Here is a 21,467-nt window from a genome sequence, read left to right as displayed (position 1 = left end):
AATGTTTAGAAAGAAACTCAACAAAGATACAGAAGAGCTAAAGGCCACAGTCATCTAACTTGAACTCATAGACATATATAGAACACTCCACCCAACAGCTGCAAAGTACACATTCCTTTCCAACACACATGGAATGTTTTCCAGAATAGACCACATCCTAGGCCACAAAGCAACCCTCAACAAAATCCAAAACATTTAGATAAAACAAAGTATCTTCTCTGATTACAACACCATCAAAGTAGAAATTAACAAGAAGAACAGCAAGGAAAAAAATCAATTACATGGAAATTGAATAACACCCTGCTTTAAAACCACTGGGTAGTAGAAGAAATCAAAGATGAAATAAAAAAAATTCCTAGAATCAAACAAGAATTAAAACACATCGTACTAAAACCTTTGGGACACAACAAAGGTAGTGCTCAGAGGTCAATTTATACCAGTAGATGCACACATCAAAAAAGAACAAATGGACAAAATCAAAACATTAGTTACACAACTCGAACAGAGAAAGAGAACAGCAAAAGGAGCCCATAGCCACCAGAAGAAAGGAAATAATAAAGACCAGAGGAGAAATAAATGAAATAGAGAATAGAAAAACAATAGAAAGAATCAACAAAATCGACAAACCACTGGCCAAATTGACAAAAGAAAAACAAGAGAGAGAGAACGCAAATAACCCAAATAAGAAATGAAATAGGGGACATACAACAGACCCAACTGAAATTAAAGGGATCATAACAGAGTACTATGAGAAACTATACTCCAATAAATTTGAAAACCTAGAGGAAATGGCTGAATTTCTAGAAACACACTACCTATCCAAAATAACACAAAATGATATTGAAAATCTGAACAGACCCATAGCAAGAGAAGAGATTGAAAAGATTAAAAAAAAAAAAAAACTCTCAACAAAAAAAAAGTCCTGGACCAGATGGCTTCAATGAATAATTCTACCAAACATTCAGAGAAGAACTTACACCAGTACTACTCAAATTATTTCAGAACATAGAAAAGGAAAGGATACTTCTAAATTCATTCTCTGAAGTCAGCATAACCCTGATACCAAAACCAGACAGACACCACAAAAAAAGAAAATTAGAGACCAATATCTCTCATGAATATAGATGCAGAAATTCTCAACAAAATTCTAGCCAATAGAATTCAGCATCATATCAAAGAAAATAATACACTACGACCAAGTGAGATTCATACCAAGTATGCAAGGATAGGTTAACATTAGAAAATCAATCAACGTAATCCACCACATTGATAAAAGAATCACATGATCATCTCAATCAATGCAGAAAAGGCATTCGACAAAGACCAACACCGATTCCTGATAAGAACTCTCAATAAAATAGTTATAGAACGGGAATTCCTCAACATAATAAAGGGCACCTATAGGGTCGTTATGAGTCGGAATCGACTCGACAGCACTGGATTTGGTTTTTGGTTTGGTTATACAAAACCAACAGCCAACATCATTCTTGATGGAGAGAGGCTGAAAATATTCCCCTTGAGAACAGGAGCAAGACAAGGATGCCCTTTATTACCACTCCTATTTCACATTGTGCTGGAAGTCCTAGCTAGAGCAATAAGGCAAGAAAAAGAAATAAAGGGTATCCAAATTGGTAATGAAGAAGTAAAACTGTCCCTATGTGCAGATGATATGATACTATACATAGGAAACCCAAGAGACTCCATGAGAAAACTACTGAAACTAATAGAAAGGTTCAGCAGAGGAGCAGGATACAAGATCTACAAAAATTAGTTGGATTCCTATACACCAAGAAAGAGAACTATAAAAGGAAACTAGGAAAACAATGCCATTTATAAAATAACCCCTAAAAAAATAAAATGCTTAGGAATAAATCTAACCAGGGATGTAAAAGACCTGTAGAAAGAAAACTACAAAACACTATTATAAGAAACCAAGAGATCTACATACAATGCTCATGGATAGGTAGACTCAACATTGTGAAAATGACAATTCTACCCAAAACAGTCTACAAATACAATGCAATCCCAATCCAGATACCAACAACATTCTTTAAAAAGATGGAAAAACTAATCATTAACTTTATATGGAAAGGGAAGAGGCCCCAGATAGGTAAAGCACTACTGAAGAAGAAGAGTAAATAAAAAGAAAGACCAGACTTGCTGGCCTAACAGAGACTGGAGAAACCCCGAGAGTATGGCCCCCAGACACCTTCAGCTCAGTAATGAAGCCACTCCTGAGGTTCTCCCTTTGGCCAAAGATTGCACAGGCCCATAAAACAAAATGAGACTAAAGGGGCACACTAGCCCTGGGGCAAAGACTAGAAGGCAGGAGGGGACAGAAAAGCTGGTAACAGGGAACCTAAGGTTTAGAAGGGAGAGTATTAACGTGTCGTGGGCTTGTTAACTAATGTCATAAAACAATATGTGTACTAACTGTTTAATGAGAAACTAGTTCTGTAAACTTTCTTCTAAAGTACAATAAAAACAAATATATTAAAAAAAAAGAAGAGAAAGAGCAAAGTAGGAGGACTCATACTACCTGACCTCAGAACCTACTATACAGCTACGGTAGTCAAAACAGCCTGGCATTGGTACAATGACAGATACATTGATCAGTGGAACAGAATTGAGAATCCAGATGTAAATCCATCCACCTGTGGTGACCTGATCTTGGACAAGGGCCTAAAGTCCATCGAATGGGGAAAAGTCAGTCTTTTTAACAAATGGTGCTGGCAAACTGGAAGTCCATCTGCAAAAAAATGAAACAGGACCCATACCTCACACCATACACAAAAATTAATTCAAAATCGATCAAAAACCTAAATATAAAACCAAAAACTATAAAGATCACAGAAGAAAAATTAGGATCAACGCCACAAAAAAACCCAGTGCCGTCAGGATCAATGCTAGAGGGCCTAATATTATAAAATCCAATGCCTCTACAATAAAAAGACAAATAATCCAATTCAAAAATGGGCAAAGAAAAAGAACAGACACTTCACCAAAGAAGACATCGAAGGGGCTGACAGACACATGAGGAAATGCCCAGTATCACTAGCCATTAAAAAAATGTAAATCAAAACCACAATGAGATACCATCTCACCCCAGCATTACTGGCGTGAATAAAAAAAAACAGGAAATAACAAATGTTGGAGAGGCTGCAGGAAATTGGAACTCTTTTTTTTTTTATGCACTGCTGGTAGGAATGCAAAATGATACTGCCTTTTTGGAAAACAATATAGCGCTTCCTTAGAAAGCTAGAAATAGAAATACCATTTAATCCAGCAACCCCACTCCTAGGAATATATCCTAGAGAAATAAGAGTCATCACACATATAGACATATGCACACCCATGTTCATTGCAGCATTGTTCATAATAGCAAAAAGATGGAAACAACCTAGATGCCTATCAACAGATAAATGGATAATCAAACTGTGGTTTACATACACACAATGGAGTATTATGCAACAATAAAGAACAATGATGAACCTGTGAAGCATCTTATAACATGAATGAATCTGGAGGACATTATGCAGAGTGAAATAAGTCAATCAAAAAAGGACAAATATTGTATGAGACCATTACTGTAAAAACCTTCATGAGAAGGTTTACACACAAGAAGAAATAATCTTTGATGGTTACAAGGGAGGGAAGGGGTGGGGATAGAAAAACACTAAACAGACAATAGGTAAGTGGTAACTTTGGTGAAGGATAAGACAGTACACAATACTGGGGAAGCCAGCACAACCTGCACAAGGCAAGGTCATGGAAGCTCCATAGACACATCCAAAGTCCCTGAGGGACCTAATTGCTGGGCTGTGGGAACTATGGTCTCGGGGATCAGCTAGCTCAATTGGCATAACATAGTTTATAAAGAAAATGTTCTACAGTCTACTTTGGTGAGTAGCATCTGGGGCCTTAAAAGCCTGTGAGTGGCCATCTAGGATACCCCACTGGTCTTACCCCTTCAGGAGCAAGGAAGAAAGAAGAAAACTAAAGACACAAGGGAAAGATTAGTCCAAAGGACTAATGGACTACAACAACCACAGCCACCACCAGACTGAGTCCAGTACAACTAGAGGGTGCCTGGCTACCACCACTGACTGCTCTGACAGATCACAATAGAGGGTCCTGGACAGAGCTGGAAAAAAAATGTGGAACATAATTCTAACTCACAAAAACGACCAGACTTACTGGCCTGACAGACTGGAGAAACCCTGAGAGTATGGCCCCCGGACACCCTCTTAGCTCAGTAATGAAGTCACTCTTGAGGTTCACCCTTCAGCCAAAGATTCAAACCCAACCCAGTGCCGTTGAGTTGATTCCGACTCATAGCGACCCTATAGGACAGAGTAGAACTGCCCCATAGAGTTTCCAAGAAGCGACTGGCGGATTCGAACTGCCAACCCTTTTGTTAGCAAGTGTAGCACTTAACCACTATGCCACCAGGGTTTCCAGCCAAAGATTAGACAGGCCCATAAAACAAAACGAGACCAAAGGGGCACACCAGCCCAGGGGCAAAGACTAGAAGGCAGGAGGGGAGAGGAAAGCTGGTGATTGGGAACCTAAGGTCAAGAAGGGAGAGTGTTGACATGCTGTGGGGTTGGTAACCAATGTCGTAAAACAATGTGTGTATTAACTGTTTAATGAGAAGCCAGTTTGTTCTGTAAACCTTCATCTAAAGTACAATTTTAAAAAATCTGCTGAAATCTTCTTAAAATCAAACAATAATTTTGCTTAATTAGTAAAGTATTTCTGTCTCGAGCATTATGCTCTTTTAAGATCTATCTATATGGGATCAAATTGACAACAGCAACTCAAAAGATTAGACAGAAGCTTAGAGAGCAGTTAGTTTATGTTAATGGGGGAGGAACAGCTCAGAAAAGTGGGTGAGAATGGCTGCACAACTTGAATGTAATCAATGTCACTGAATTGTACATGTAGAAACTGTTGAATTGGTGTATGTTTTGCTGTGTATATTCTCAACAACTGTAAAAATAAAATACGTGAAAAAAAAAAAGAAGTTCAAAACAAAACAGAATTAACTCCCACAGGGCAATTTTATTTTCTTCTATCTTTGCTTGATTTCCTGACTTCTCTGTTACCTTTATGTGCTGCCTATGGTGTTATTCACCCATTGCTATCAAGTCAGTTCTGACTCATAGTGATCCTACAGGACAAAGCAGAACTGCCCCCATAGGGTTTCCAAGGCTATAAATCTTTATGGAAGCAGACTGTCACATCTTTCTTCTGTGGAGAGGCTGCTGGGTTCAAACTGCTGACCTTTTGATTGGCAGCCGAGTGCTTTAACCACTGTGCCACCAGGGCTCCATATGGTATTATTACTCTCACTTTATTCACCTCATAGGGCAAACCCTTGAGTTTTTAGAGGGCATACTTGCATTTACAGCTCAAGGTATGGATAACCATAAGCTTTAGGTCAAGCATTTTTATAGCCCCCAACTCCCTGAATGGAAACCCTGGTGGTGGTGTGGTTAAGTGCTATGGCTGCTAATCAAAAGGTCGGCAGTTTGAATCTACCAGGCACTCCTTGGAAACTCTATGGAGGCAGTTCTACTCTGACTTATAGGGTTGCTATGAGTCAGAATCAACTTGATGGCACCAGATTTTGTTTTTTGGTTTTAACCCCTTGAATAATTTCTAAACACAATCCTATAGAGTATAAGCATAGGACATTCTAAATCTCTGACATTTCAAACACAAAATTTGTCTTAATTAAACCCGGTTATTTTTTTTTTTTATAGAAAAAAAATTTTTTTCTATAATGTCATTCACTGAGTCACCAAATTAGTTTTCCAGCATAAAACCAGATAAGACACACAAAGGGTGGAAAAACCAATTGCGTTCTCTACCTGAGGAAACCACAGTTGACAGTGATGAGAAAACCAAAGTGGGAACACTGCTTTAGCCTTTCTGAAAATCCCCTTTTGCTCTTAACCCTATTGCTTCCTGTTCATGTCAACCTTGGGGCCCTTTGATCCTTGCTGTGTCTAGGGCTTTGGATATGGAAAAAAAAGGCCTGGCATAAACCCAGAGAGTCTGCACTGATGTGAGCATTTCAGTTCTGAGTCATTTCAGCAAAGTTCTGGTTTGGTGCACAATGTATGGAACAAACACATGGGGGCTTTGGAGAGTTGGGGAGGCTCTGGATAAGATCCCATCCTTTCAGGTCTCCTGAGACTTTGAGGTCAGCTTGACCTTAGGGCTAATGCCAGGCTTCAAAGCAGCCTTTGAGTATGTATCTAATTGTGCCTGGAAGCCTGGCTACAGCCCAGCAAACCAAGTGTAACTTGCATGTAGACTGTAGTTCATGGAGCTGGGGGAAAGTTGAGGGACACTGTATTGGGATGATAGCAAATCACAAAACCAGGTAGATCACCCTAAGAGTCATCATTCTAAAGGAGCTGGACAGAGAGAATCTAGGTGTTAGGCTGATGAAAGAATGTGTTTAACAGTTAGGACGAGAAGCAGGACCTGGCAAGTGTAGCTTTAAAACATCTGTTTTGCAGTATATGGTACACACCTAGAATAATTCAAAAACAACTATGCACATTTTGAGATATATACACCCATATTGAGAATAAGACATTACTCAATACACTTGAAGCCCCTCTGCGTCCCTCTCTGACCCCAGAAAAAAAAAAACCCAGAGGTAATCACAATCCTGAATTTCCTGTGCATTTCCTTATATATATATATGCTACAAATATATATACATTTCTAAATTATATCCTTAATGTATATGTTAATCATTCTGCATGAATTTTTCTGTAACTTAATTTTTCATTCAACACTATGTGGGATATATTCAGGTTGATACAGGTAGCGCCAATTCGTGCTGTGGTCCTAGGAATCGGGAGGGAGGGAGGAACAATGATAGGGAGCCACTTAAGGGCCCTGAACTGTCGTGGACAGTCCAGACTGTGCACTTTGCGTTTCAAAGTGCTACCTCTATTTTACCTGTGAGTCAGCTGCAAGGGTGGTAATGGGATCTGACTGGCAGAGGAAGCTAATCATAATGGAAGAAATTAAATTTACATAGAGAACCTGGAATCAACTAATAAGTGATGTTTCATGGTAATAGGCACATCAAAAAAAAAAAAAACCCAAACCCGCTGCCATCCAGTTGATTCCGACTCATAGCGACCCTATAAGTCAGAGTAGAACTGCCCCACAGAGTTTCCAAGGAGCACTTGGTAGATTCAAACTGCCGACCTTTTGGTTAGCAGCCAAATGCTTAACCATGGTGCCACCAGGGCCCCAATAAACACACAGTATTTAAAAAAAGCGTGTTTTCTGATCGAAAAAGTTTGGGTTTCATTGAGTTAGCTATATCACTGTTTCAAAAATTAGACACTTTTACCAGTGCTATGGGGAAAATGGCCTAATTAATTTTTCTCTCCTTTGTTTTCTCTACCTTTTTAGTGTTTTCAGGTTTCTGTCCCAGCAAATCTGATCCCTGCTCTATAGATTTCTGAAGCTTTGAAGTTGAGCATCATTAGTGAAACTCAGCTGTCGTCTGACTGCATGCTGCAACAAAGGCTTTGGAGATCTTTTTCAGTTAAAACAATAATGACTTTTTTGGAATGTAATCCCAGTGGAGCCTGTTTTTTGTGTAGCCTGAAAAAATACCAAACCATCATTGGTTATTCAGCCGAGACCTTATAAAAACCACTTGACATTGAGCAATTGAGTGACCCTTAACTGATCAACAGGACTTTAACAATTGTGAATACTGATTCACTTTCTGGAACATTCGACCACTGCTATTCAGAGTTGCTGCTAAAATACCATGTCTAAGAACTCGGAGTACATCAATCTGTCATTTTTATTGGATCATGAGAAGGAAATGATTCTAGGAGTTCTAAAAAGAGATGAATATTTGAAAAAAGTGGAGGATAAGAGAATAAGGTAATGTTCTTTTATCTTTTCTGTTCTCCTTGACTGCTTTTTGCTTGCTTGAAGCAATTTAGATCAGAAATGGGGCAACTATGACTGCACTGCAGACAGTGGCTGTTGACTTCATGAGTTCCCAGAAGTAGCCCAATTATTAGAAAACATTTTTGACACTTTACCATTTATCCAGATGGGAGGAATGAATTGGGATAATAGTAAGATGTTGATGACATTGCCCATTTGCTAATGATTTCATAACTAGTAATTAAGAGTAAGGACTGCCCAAGTTTGAGTATGGGCTCTGGCATGTATTAGTTGTGTGACCTTGAGCAAGCTACTCAACTTCTCTATGCCTCAGTTTCCTCATAGGTAAAGCAAGGATAATAATAGTACTGACCTCATAAGTTTGTTGTAATGATTAAGTAAGATAATGCATGTATAGTGCCTGGCACATAAGTGCTCAAAAATATTAGCTATTACTTATTTATAATGCCTTTCTAGATCAGTCTTACTGGGAATTTACCTCCACATAGCTCGGAGAAGAGGGAGATTTGGAAAGTGGCAAGTTTCCATTGTGTCTCAGAAATCACCTGAATTTCTTGAAATAAGTTTCTATTTTTGTGTGATGAGAGCTGAGTAATATAGGTGCAATTGGATTTCACATCAGTTGTAGAGAGGGCTGATCTTTGGCTGGTTCCCACTGTATGACTTTACCTCAGTTTCAGCCAGCATCCATACTAATTGCATCACCTGTTCTAAATAATCAGAGCATCATTCTAATTGGTTGCAACATCCATTCTGATTGGTTGCATCATCTGTTCTGAATAGTCAAAACATCATTCTGATTGGTCACCACATCTATTCTGATTTATTGCATCATCTGAATGGCCACAGCATCTTTCTGATTGGTTTTAACATTCATTCCAATTGGCTGCTATATCTGTACTGTGCTGATTGTTAAATATATTTGACTATTGCATCTCACTCCTGAAGAAAGGAGCATAAACAAACACAGTTCCCCCCTCAGTCACTGTCAATTGTGCAGCATGTAGCTTTTGTGTCTTCTGTGGCTCCCAAAACTGTAATCAGAAGCTTATGTTTATTTTACTTTAGGAGAAAGTTTGTCATAAGATTATCTTCACGTGTTGCAGAAATCTTCGATGTGCCTAAAGGAGTTAGCTTCCTTAGAATTAGTACAACATTGAAATATTCTTGATTGATGCTTAGTTCGCAGTCAAGAGCCCAGAATCTTCCTTTCTATTCCTCCAAGATATTCAACCAATCTTGAAGAAACAAAAGCTTTGGTTAAAATTATTGCACTTTTTCTGTGACTATTTATTAGTTTCCTAGGGCTGCCATAACAAAGTACCACAAACTAGGTGGCTTAAAACAAAAGGAATTTATTGTCACACAGTTCTGGACACTAGAAGTCAGAAATCAAGATGTCAGCAGCGCCATACTCCCTCTGAAGCTTCTTGGGGAAGATCCTTCCTTGCGTCTTCCTAGCTTCTTTCTGGTGGTCCCCAGCAATCCCTGTAAATCCTTGGCTTATAGATGCATCACTCCAATCTCTGTCTCCACCTTCACATGGCTTCTTCCCTCTGTTTCTGGCTCTGTGTGTCGTTTCCTCTTTTTATAGGAACACCAGTCGTATTGGATTAGGACTCTCTCTACTCCAGTATGACCTCATGCTAACGTAATTAATAACATTTTCAAAGATCTTATTTTCAAACAAGGTCACATTCACAGGTACCAGGGGTTAGGTCTTCAACATATCTTTTGGGGGAATACAATTAAATTTGTAATAGTCTGGAATTCAGGTGGTGATGAAATGCAGTTAATACTTTTAAAGAAATCAGAAATGATATTTTTGGCATTGAAAAGCGAGTAATTTTTCTCATATGCTGCGAAAAGTTATATTGTCTATGGGAGGTATTAACCAGATATTGATGAAAGTCTCAAGACAATTAAAAATTACTTCCTTTTTTTGGGGGGTTCAGGAAGAAACAATTTAATAACCAGATCCCAGGAAACACAGAAGTACAATAAGACTTGGTTCAGAGTATTTGTTTCTGTCAGTCTCAATAACATTTAGTAATAATCTATTATACTCCCCCTTCCTTTTCCCCTTTCAGTTTTTCTTCTCTTGTCTTCTTTCTTTATTCCCTGTGAAGAATGGAGCCAAATTGCAAAATATACAGCAGAGCTATTAAGAATGAAGTGGCTCTTTAAACTTTTTTGAAAATAACAGAAGAAACACTTTTATCCATTCAAGAGATACTTTTCTAGGAAATAGATTTTTTTTAAGCTGCTATGTTTTGTTCCCTTTTTAAAAATAACAACAGTGGTTAGTATTTATTGAGTGTTCTGTGCTAACTGCTTTAAATGTGTTGCTTCATTTCATTCTGAGTTACCGTGATACGAACTTACACCAGATGACTCAGGCTCTGACACTCTTAACAGCCTCCTATATTGAGAAGTCCTGCCATGTGGGGTGACAGAGTGTTTAGGGGGCATGTTGAGTCATACATCCAGGGTTCAAATCTTAGTTGTACCATAAAATCCTTGTGTCACTTTAGATAGATTGCTTCCTCAGGTAAATCTAGTTTCCTTATCTGACAAAACAGAAATGGTAACATGAGCTACCTTATAAGGTTGTTGTAAGGATTAAATAAATACTGCTGACCTTTTGGTTAGCAGCCGTAGCACTTAACCACTACATCACCAGGGTTTCCAGTTAAAGTTGTAAAGAGCTTAGAATAGTGCTGGAATACAGGAAACACTCAATAATTGATGGCTATAATAATTTACCCTATTGGTTGATTTTCATTGCCCTTGATTTACTAGTTGTAGTGGATACTGTGGGGGAGAAAGATGTGGCAGTCAGCTTCCATAGAGATTTACAGCCTCAGAAACCCTATGGGGTCACTATGAGTTGAAATCGACCTGATGGAACTGAGTTTAGCAGACGCTATCAGTGCTCCAATCAGTGACCCTTGGTAGGACCTGTGTGCTCATCCCCCAGTTTCTGAATGTTTCTAAGTAGAGTCCCTGGGTAGTGTAAAGGGTTAACACACTTGGCTGCTAACTGAAAGGCTGGACGTTCAGGTCCACCTAGAGGCACCTTGGAAGAAAGGCCTGGCAATCTACTTCCAAAAAAATCAGCCATTGAAAATCCTATGGGGGAGCACAGTTCAACTTTGACACACATAGGATCACCATGAGTCAGAATCAACTTGATGGCAACTGGTTTTTGGTTTTTTACTTCTAAAGATTTGCACCTACTACCTTCCCCAGAGGATTGCCTTTGGGTAACTGGAGTTGCCCATAAGATTATAGAACCACACGTGCCAAGTAAACTTGAGTTTATGTCCCTACTGGGCAAGCCAAAGCCAATGACTGACAGGTACAGGAACCCCTTGACTCAAGGCAGGACGCACTTTGCAGTGTAATTAATGCTTCAGAGTTCTCTGTGAGATCAGGCTGATGCTCGACTTCACCTGGAAATCACCCCTTGGCTTAGCCACTCTCCACTTCCCTGTCTTGTCTCCCCCACTCCTTTGCAGGTGTCTCCTGCACACAAATTCACATTTCAGAGTCAGCTTCTACACAACCCAACCTGAGACACTAATAAAATTATGGTAGTTATTAGATCTGCCACCAAAAAAAAAAAAAAAGGAAAGAAAAAAAAATGTTTGCTATGGATTCTAACTCATGGCAAACCCCATGTGTATCAGAGTACAACTGTGCTCCATAGGGTTTTCAGTGGCTCATTCTTTGGAAATAGATCACCAGGCCTCTCTTCCAGGGCACCTCTGGGTAGACTCAAACCACCAGCCTTTCAGTTAGCAGCCGAGTGTGTTAACTGTTTGCTCCACCCAGGGGCTCCAGATACATGGCACAGCATCTTACTATTTAATGTGTTAATAATGTACCTGTGTTATTATACTACTATGCTGTTTTTAAGATATTTTAATAACTGTATTTCAGTATAATTGATTTTCTTTGTAAACTTGTATAATTTATGTGAACAAAAACATGATTCTGAGAGGGAATCCATAAGCTTCCCCAGACTGCCAGGGGGAGGGGAGGAATCATGGCATCAGAAGGCTTAAGACCCCCAATATAGAAGTTCACAGGCTGGTGGGGAAGACGGATACATGATCAGCTAAAGACAGTGCAAGGTGGAGTGAAGTAAGTGCAAACTAGAGGCATAACCCAAAGACCAGAAAATGACACTGTCTCAGGATGTAGGTAAAATTTGCAGTAGCCACGTTTCCCATACTTTTGTGAATTTCCCGGCTAATGCTAACTCCACTACTTGCTTCTGTTAAATTCTTCCTCTCCCCTTGCATCTCACCACTTGTGGCTATTCTTTATTTTGTCTTTGCCAGACCAGATAGGGAACTTAGCCCTTTTCTCCCTGATATCCTCCAAAACCATCAGCACAAGGAATTTCAACGTGTAACAGATTTTTCTGTAACAGTAAACATTGGTGCTAGCTATTACAATAATAGTTTTTCACTATACAGAGGTATAAGTTGGTGTTTTATGGAAGCCTAGAGGAAGACATAATTAACTATGAATTAGACAGAAGTTGAAGGAACAGTTTCACAGAGGATCACGGCCTTGAAATGTGAAAAGGATTTTGACAGTTGGAAAATATAAGTCAGCTGTGTTTACTATGAACCACAAAATCACCTTCAGATTCTGCTAATGGATTTCTAAAGGAAAGGGAAGTTTAATCACATTTTTTAAGAATTATAAGGACTACAAAGAAGAAACAGATCTGGAGTGTCTGTAAATTGGAGTTCTGGAGGAAGCAGTGGATTTATTTGTTTGAGCAGGCTGTCCTTAGAGATGAAGAAAATAGAATAGGTAGAGTGTAAAAATTGTATTGAATCAACATTTTAGGCCTGATGCCCAACTGTGCTCCAAAGTCCACGTAGCCATTGAAGCTTGGCATTAGTTAAGGTGGGACAGGCCTCTGGGTGCAAGTGAAAGTATTCCGCACCCAGAAGTCAATGGAAGGCATGATAATTGCCTCCAGGTATCAATCGTAGTGGGAGAAAGACCTATCGATCCGCTTTCATAAAGATTATAGCCAAGAAAGCCCTATGGGGAAGTCCTACACTGTCATATTGGGTCGCTATATGTCAGAATCGACTCCATGCCGCACAACAACAACATCAGTCATAGCCTGGGACAAAAAGTATCTGCCTACTATCAGAGTATTCTGGGTTCATCTATGAGACTCAAATATATTTATTCTTCTCCTTCAGATCAAGCAGGAAGGAATGGTAGGATATTATCAGGCACAAGTTTTGACTATAAAGAGAGTAAGAGTATTTTAAAATTTTTCCTGTAGAGAACAAATCACTTAGATTTATTGATGGCTTTAATGCAATGAAGAAAAAGGGAAGAATTAATACAAAGAAAATCGAGCTATCAACAGTGATTGCAAATGGAAGAAAAATTCTGACAGTTCAGAAGCACAAAATATATGCCTTTGTTGATTAATTTGTGCCTTAGATTTTTCAAATACTGGAAGAACTCAGACTAACATAAAATTGTATGTAGGTTCATAGTATCTACTCTAAAAAATCTCATTAAAACATTCATACTCTACTTGATCTTGCTTACCTAAAAACCCATTCAACTCTGGTATGACTTAATATTTATATAACCAATAACACTTTCAGAAACTCTACTTCCAAAGAGGTCATTTTCACAGGCACCAGAAGTTAGGCCTTCAACATAAACTGGGGAGTGGGGGGCACAATTCAGTCCATAACAGTCACCATACACAAAAACATATCTGGGATTACCTTCTCTTTGGCACCTAATGTTGGACTTTTCCCAATGGTGAACATTATTGGTGGGCTTGCAGTGTACATTTCTCCTTTCTTCCTCCCCAACCAAACCTCAGTTTTGTTCAGGTGTCTACTCCATGCCCAGCTCCAACAGTGGATTTTTTAATTATATCTAACCATACCATGATTGGGGCTCCCCTGACAAATATTATTGGTCCGTGGGTGTACATAAGACCAAGCATGACCCAATTAGATATATAGCCCCGATTTTATGGAAGGTTCTCTCACCCACTGGATATGTTCAATTATCTCAGTTGCTGTTGAGGATGAAAGCCAGCACATTGATGAAGCTGAACCACGAAAATGGCCAAGAATTACTGTCAGCATCCTGATATACTTGAGCCTATCACAGTTCTGGAGTTCTTACTTAAGTAAGATAACGTATTTCCTTGTTGTTTATAGCAGTTTGGATCAGATTTTCTGGTGCATGCAGACAAAAGCATTCTACAGTCCCCAAGAGTCAGAATTAATCAGCATCCGTTGACACCTTCTATGGGCCAAATGCTATGCATTTATTGTTGGAATTATGGAAGAGGTCAGACACGATCTGCTTGTCGAATCCATAAAGAAGTTTGTAGTCATGGATCAGGCTTTATCTGTGGTGTAGACCACGGGTCAGCAAACTTTTTCTGTAAAGGGCCAGATAGTGAATATTTTAGGCTTTACAGGGCATATGTTCTCTGTTGCAGCTACTCAGCTCTGCTATTAGATAACATGTAAATGAATGGGCAAGGATGCGTTCCAATAAAACTTTATTATAAAAACAGGCAGTGGGACAGACTTGCCCAAGGGCTGCATTTTATTGTCCCTTGGTGTTGAAGACATACACCTTGTTAGGTTCTAGCCTTGGGAATATATTTGAAAACCCTGATAGCCATCTCAGGGAGAAGCAAGACACCTATACCAAAAAACCTGTCGCCCATTGAGTCGATTCCGACTCATAGTGACCCTACAGGACAGAGTAAAACTGCCCTATAGGGTTTCCAAGGAGCAGCTGGTGGATTCGCATTGCCTACCTTTTGGTTAGCAGCTGAATGCTTAAATAGTCCAAGAGAAAAGGTAGAGTTGGACTAGAGACGGTCAGATATCAGAGATGGAGCTCCTGTCTGGGAAGTTAGATAATTTTACAGGGTTCTGCCATCTTCAGAACATTTTTATGCTTCACCCCATCTGTAGTAATTCATGTCCTGTAACAGCTTAAATGTATTTCATTGCCTCTACTAGAAGAATGGTAAAATGAATGTGGAGGTATAGAAAACAAGAAGGCTTTGCAAAATTGTGAGGGACAGGTTACGAATTTATTTTCCCAATGAGGTAAGAACTATTAATATCTTCATTTACAGATGAGGTGCTAAATTAAATAACGCGTCCAAAGTTTCACAGCTAGAAAGTGGCAAAGCTGTTATTTGTAGCCACATGGTATGGCTTCAAAGCCCATACTCCACTCTTTGGCTACTTTTGACTTCTGAGCAATATATCTGACCTTTCAGGAGGGCCAGGAGGGGAAAAAAAAAATGGTGTATTAGTTTCCTATGACTGCTGTAACAAAGTACTATGAACTGAGTGGCTTAAAACAACAGAAATTTATTCTTTCACGGTTCTGAAGGCCACAAATCTGAAATCAAGGTGCTGGCTTGGCCATGCTCTCTCTCTTTCTGAGGGCTTTATGAGAGAATCTGTTCCATGGCTTTGTCCTAGCTTTCTGGTGTTTCTGGCAATCCATGGTTTGTAGACACACCACTCCAATCTCTGTCTCCTTCATCACCTGGTGTCATGAATTGAATTGTGTCCCCCAAAAACATCAGTCAACTTGGCTAGGTCGTGATTCCCAGTATTGTATGATTGTCTCTTATTTTGTCATCTGATGGATTTCCCTATGTGTTGTGAATCCTATCACTATGATGTAATGAGATAGATTAGTGGCAGTTATATTGATGAGATCTATAAGATTAGGTAGTGTCTTAAGCCAGTCTCTTTTGAGATATAAAAGAGAGAAGCAAACAGAAATGAAGACCTCATACCACCAAGGAAACAGTGTCAGGACCCAGCGTTCCTGTGCGGAGAAACTCCTTGTCCAGGGGAAGATTGATGACAAGGACCTTCCTCCAGAGCCAAGAGAGAGAGAAAGCCTTCCTAGGAGCTGACTCCCTGAATTTTGACTTCTAGCCTACTAGACTGTGAGAAAATTAATTTCTGTTTTTAAAACCATCCACTTTTGGTATTTCTGTTATAGCAGCCCTAGATAACTAAGACACCTGGCATTCTTCTTGTGTGTCTGTGTGTCTCTCCTCCTGTTGTTATAAGGGCATCACTCATATTGGATTAGGAGCCCACCCTACTCCGGTATGATTTCATACTAATTATATTTGCAAAAGCTTTATTTCCAAATAAGGTCACATTCTGAGGTTCCAGGAAGGGTATGAGTTTTGAGGGAACACTATCCATCCCAGTATGGAAGGTAAACTACCTCATACCAGAGAATGTATTGCTCAATTCACAAATGTATCCTCATTTAATCCCCATGGCAACCCTGAGGTGTCTGCTATTATAATGTTCTATAGATGTGAAGAAACCCTGGTGGCGTAGTGGTTAAGTGCTATGGCTGCTAACCAAAGGGTCGGCAGTTCAAATCCGCCAGGTGCTCCTTGGAAACTCTATGGGGCAGTTCTACTCTGTCCTGTAGGGTCGCTATGAGTCGGAATCGACTTGACAGCACTGGGTGGGATAGATGTGAAGGAGTCCCTGGGTGATGCAAATGGTTAACATGCTCAACTGCTAACCAGAAGATTGAAGGTTCCAATCTACCTAGAGGTGCCTCAGAAGAAAAGCCTGGCAATCTACTTACAAAAAAATCAGCCACTGAAAATCCTGTGGAGCACAGTTCTACTCTGACACACATGCAGTTGCCATGAGTCAGAGTCAACTCAATGGCAACTGGTTACTGGTTATAGATATGGCAACAGACACTTAGAGAAATTAATTTCTCAACTGTAAACATCAGAACTGATGTTCTCTTATTTCGTACTGCCTCCCTTTCCTCTATGTTGTGATACTTAGGCAATAAATGCATCTATTCAGACCCTCTTGAAACCCCATCAATGGCCTTGCTATCAGAGGAATGGAACAAAGCAGAGAACATTATTTAGTACTTACTGAAAGACATTAATTTTCAGTTCTGACCTATAATCTGTATAGCATTATCCAAGTTTACTATGACATTTGTTGAACCATTGCTCTTGCACAATAAAAACTGAGTTCCTTATGTTGTCCTATTCTTTATACCAACTGAAAACCAAAGTGCAAGTGTATTTTGTTTTGTTACACACAGCTAGCTCAGCTGAAATAGGCCACTAAGCAAGCCAGAGCTTAGTTATCATCGAGAGACTACAGACCCCAGCCTGGAAACTGCCATCACCTTATGGCTTTGTCTTTATGTGGTTGATTCCATCATTTTAGTACTGGGGGACGAGAAGGAAGGAGAAACAGAAGGGGAAAGCATATTTGAATTGGCTATTTTTGTATCCTGCAGATAAACTAAATCTTTGGTTCAAATGGATTTGAAGAGATTTCGGGAATAATACATTCAGCTTGGAAGACAGGGAAACTAAGTGCCAAGCAATAATATGCTCTTAATCCTCTACAAATGTTTGACCTGCAGGCTGTTTGTTTTTCCAAATCTTATCACTGCCGCTAAGAAGAAAATTAATTTGACCTTCTCAAATGCCTGAAGACTCAATGTCCCCATAAAACACCAGGAGAACTATTGAAGTGGACTTCTAGTTTGGTAAACTTTTGTTTAAATCCTAAAAGAATTGCTACAAAGCTTCTTAATGGATTAACAGACACTCCCAGCATAAGTGTACTGGCTCCCAAATAAAACCCAAACTCTTAATGAGTCACAGAAAAATGAAAAAAAAAAGAAAAAAATCCAGCTCTGCCTTAAATAAATTTAAAATCTTGGGGTTTTCTCTCTAAGATCTTATTAATTTTAAAATACGTACACACATATAGGGAAGCTAACTTAAATTTTGGTTCCACAGCATTTCCCTCTAAGCAATTCTCACTCATAGGTCTCACCATAGACATATGGCCACAAATATCTGGTATTTGGGGACATTTCAAACATCGGATGGTCCAAAAATGAACTTATATTTGCCAAACCAATTTTGTCGTTGTTTTGAAATAATAGTCACCACAGTCATAAGTAAAATTGTTACCTATGTGGAGTCTATACATACATGCACACAAACACATATATATAGATAGACATAGATTAGATGCAGAGATAGAGATATTTTTGACTCTTCCCTATAGTCCCTTTTAGTACCCTTTCCCATCCTTGTGTACTGTCTCTAACCAGAATTGGTGTAGATGGCATGTCCCTAGTCAGCAGGGGATAATTGACAGCCATGTCTAAGAAGGTGCTATTCCCTTTCACTGTAAATTCCAGAACCACAGACTATACATAATCTAGGACATGGCTGTTATGTCCCCCACAAGTATGTGTTGTAAATATTAACCCTTATAGGAGCCCTGGTGGTACACTGGTTAAGAGCTCAGCTGCTAACCAAAAGGTTGGCAGTTTGAACCTACCAGCTGCTCCACAGAACAAAGATGTGGCAGTCTGCTTCTGTAATAAAGATAACAGCCTTGAAAACCCTGAGGGGGGCAGTTCTACTCTGTCCTATAGGGTCACTATGGATCAGGATTTACTGGACAGAAACAGGTTTGATTTTTTTGGTTTACACTTGTAATCCCATTTGGGAACAGGGTTTTCTTCGTTATGTTAGTGAGGCCGTATCAGTGTAGGGTGTGTCTTAAACCAATCACTTTTGAGATAGAAAAAGAGCAGATTAGGCACAGAAGCAAGGAAGCACAGATGGGGGAAGATAGATGCCAGGCCACATGAAGATCACCAAGGAAGCAAGGAACAGAAGCTGAAGAGAGACAAGGACCTTCCCCCAGAGCCAACACGGAGAGAGAGCCTTCTAGAACTGGTGCCCTGAATTTGGACTTGTCACCTCATCAACTGTGAGAAAATTAATTTCTGTTCATTAAATCTACCCACTTGTGGTATCTCTGTTAGAGCAGCACTAAGAAACTAAGACAATGGCTGAGTGTTCATGGAGTAGGATATTGGGGTTCAGAGTGAGAGTGAAGAGACCCCATCCCCCAAAGCTAGGTCAGTTCATAAAGGAAGTTCTAATTAAGCAAATGTCAACTATATTCTTGGGAAATAGGCATTTTCTTTCTAAGAAAATAAAATATAAGTGAAAACTTCACTAACAAACATGCCACCTCAAACATTTCAGATTTCATTCAGATGACCATTTTATAGCAACAGTAATTTTATATGAATGCTCCTATATTAATATAAAAAAATTTTTTTTATATTAATAGGAGTTAGGGTTTAATAAAATAAAATTTATAATAGGACTAGGCTAACATGCATTTAATGATTTTTCTAATCATTACTTTATTGCAGAGTAATTAAGCATGACTGGGTTTTTTTAGTAAACATTTCATAGACATTACTAAAATGTATACAACTTTTACAGAGCAAAGAATCTTTTTTTTAAGTTTTTAAACTAAATAATGTACTAGAATCTATTATAGAAAATAAGAAAAAATATATAATATGAACTTAAAACTCATTTAGAAGTAATTTCTGCTTTTGTTGGATTTCCTTCCTGTCACTTTATGGTTGCTATGAGTCGGGATCAACTAGATGGCAATGGGTTTGATTGGTTTTGGTTCACTTTTCTGTGTATCTATATAATTTTTATGTAATTGGAGCCATACTGTGTATGTTACTTTTTATCTTCTATTTTTGCTGACCACTATTTCATGAATATTTTTCATGTCATTAAAAAATTTTTAAAGCATCATTTTTATTGGATGGATAAGATTTCATAATATGGATATGCATGTTTTGTTTAGCCATTCATTCTAATTTCCGTGAACATCCTTATTCTTAAATCTTCTGCCTTAATTTTTAATATATCGTCATTCGTATTTTGATTTATATTTCCTTTAAATTGAATCCAGGAAGTAAAGCTGCAGGATTAAAAGGCTTGTTACCAGCAGCCGTTCCTCAGGAGAAAAAAACCTGGCGATCTGCTCCTGTAAAGATTACAGCCTGGGAAACCCTATGGGGCAGTTCTATTCTGTCCTGCAGAGTCGCTTGGAGTCAGAATCAGCTGAATGACGCACAACAATAACAAACGGTTGAAGCTCTTCTATTGAAAAATTGTTTTCCAGAAAAGTTGTGCCAATTTCCTCTTCACTAAACTATGATATTGAACCTCTGACAGCATAAAAATTATTATTATCTATCTTTACTGATTTGATAAGTAAAATTTTACATTATTTTTCATTTATTTGATTATTAGTGAGTTTAAGCATTTTTACATGATTATTCACCATTTGTGTTTCTTCTTCTGTGAATTTTTGATTACCGGCCTTTGTCCATTTACTATTGGGCGTTCATGCTGTTGTTTCAATATTGATTTGTATGAGCTTTCTTTGTCATGTATTTGGCAAATATTTTTCCAAGATTCAGCAGATGTTTGCTAAGCACTTATTATACACAAGGTGTAAGGGACACAAAAAAAAACACAGATGAATTAATTTCCAATTTATCAAAAGTAAAATTGTGTATTTTATTGAATTGGCACTCACAATCTCCACTTTAACATTGACTCAAATCAAATTGATGTATTCTTGTTTAAACTATGAACAATTTACATCTTTGACAGACCACAGACACCATTTTAAAGCCGTAATTTGCATGCTTCTCTTCTTCTACTACATCATCCATACCACTTACAGGTATAGAAATTGAGGTTAGGTTCAGCTGGGAATGTTAGAAAATCAAAATAACAGTAGTTTAAGTAAAAGAGAAGTTTGTTTGTTTGCCTATGTGAAATCAAAAGGAAAGCAAGCTAGGGCTGGTAGTGGTGGCACCACACTCACCAGAGACCTAGACTAGTTCTAACTGATTGTTCTGCCGTTTTCAACACAGCCTAGCACCCCATGGTCCAAGACGGCTGCTCTAACTCTGATCATCACGTCCTCATCCCCGTTGGCAGGGAGGAGAAAAAAGGGCAAAAAAAAAATGGGCATGTTCCTTTCCCTTAAGGACATTTCTGAGAGGTTTCACATATGGCCCTATTTGCATTATGTTGACCAGAATATAGTCACATGGCCATATTTAGTTGCGAGAAAGGCTGGGAAGTATAGTCTTTATTTTGGGACCAGCTAACATTTGGGAATTATATTGGTATAAAGAGTATAGGGGGATATTGGGGGATAACCAGCAGTCTCCGAAAATGAGTTCAATTTAGATTGTTAATCTTATGGATCAGATTTGTTTAATTGTTGCTCAGCACAAATCTTATGCTTTTTTCTATGGAATCTGAAAGTAATTAATTGCCATAATGGTTTCTAATGAAGCATATAAGAAAAAAAAAGCATAGCACGTAAAGAAAACAATGTGGATAGTCTTTCTGAATGGATTTCACAGAAATGGTGACTCGACATTTCTTGTACTATATACTGTTACTGACAAATAGGAAAACTGCTGAGAGTGGTTTTTGTAATAACTCTTATCTTTGAAAATATGAGTCTCATCAGCACCACCTAAAAAGGCAGAGTGGGAAAAATTAAGTACTA

The 21,467-nt window shown here is 38.7% G+C and overlaps 1 protein-coding gene across 6 annotated transcripts in view; it reads left to right on the top strand.

The window, feature by feature from the left end:
* The window catches only part of SYTL5 (synaptotagmin like 5), a 640,677-nt gene that overhangs the window by 137,639 nt on the left and 481,571 nt on the right, over nt 1–21,467 (top strand). For all 6 annotated transcript variants that reach the window (XM_049873446.1, XM_049873447.1, XM_049873450.1 and 3 more), the window contains one exon: nt 7,450–7,935. In XM_049873446.1, the coding sequence (XP_049729403.1) occupies nt 7,817–7,935 (119 nt within the window). In that variant the 5' untranslated portion in view covers nt 7,450–7,816. The remainder of the gene's footprint in view (nt 1–7,449; nt 7,936–21,467) is intronic.

This window comes from Elephas maximus, chromosome X, assembly GCF_024166365.1.
Source record: "Elephas maximus indicus isolate mEleMax1 chromosome X, mEleMax1 primary haplotype, whole genome shotgun sequence".
NCBI classification, from domain to species: Eukaryota; Metazoa; Chordata; class Mammalia; order Proboscidea; family Elephantidae; genus Elephas; species Elephas maximus.
This window is presented reverse-complemented; position numbering and strand designations above follow the sequence as displayed.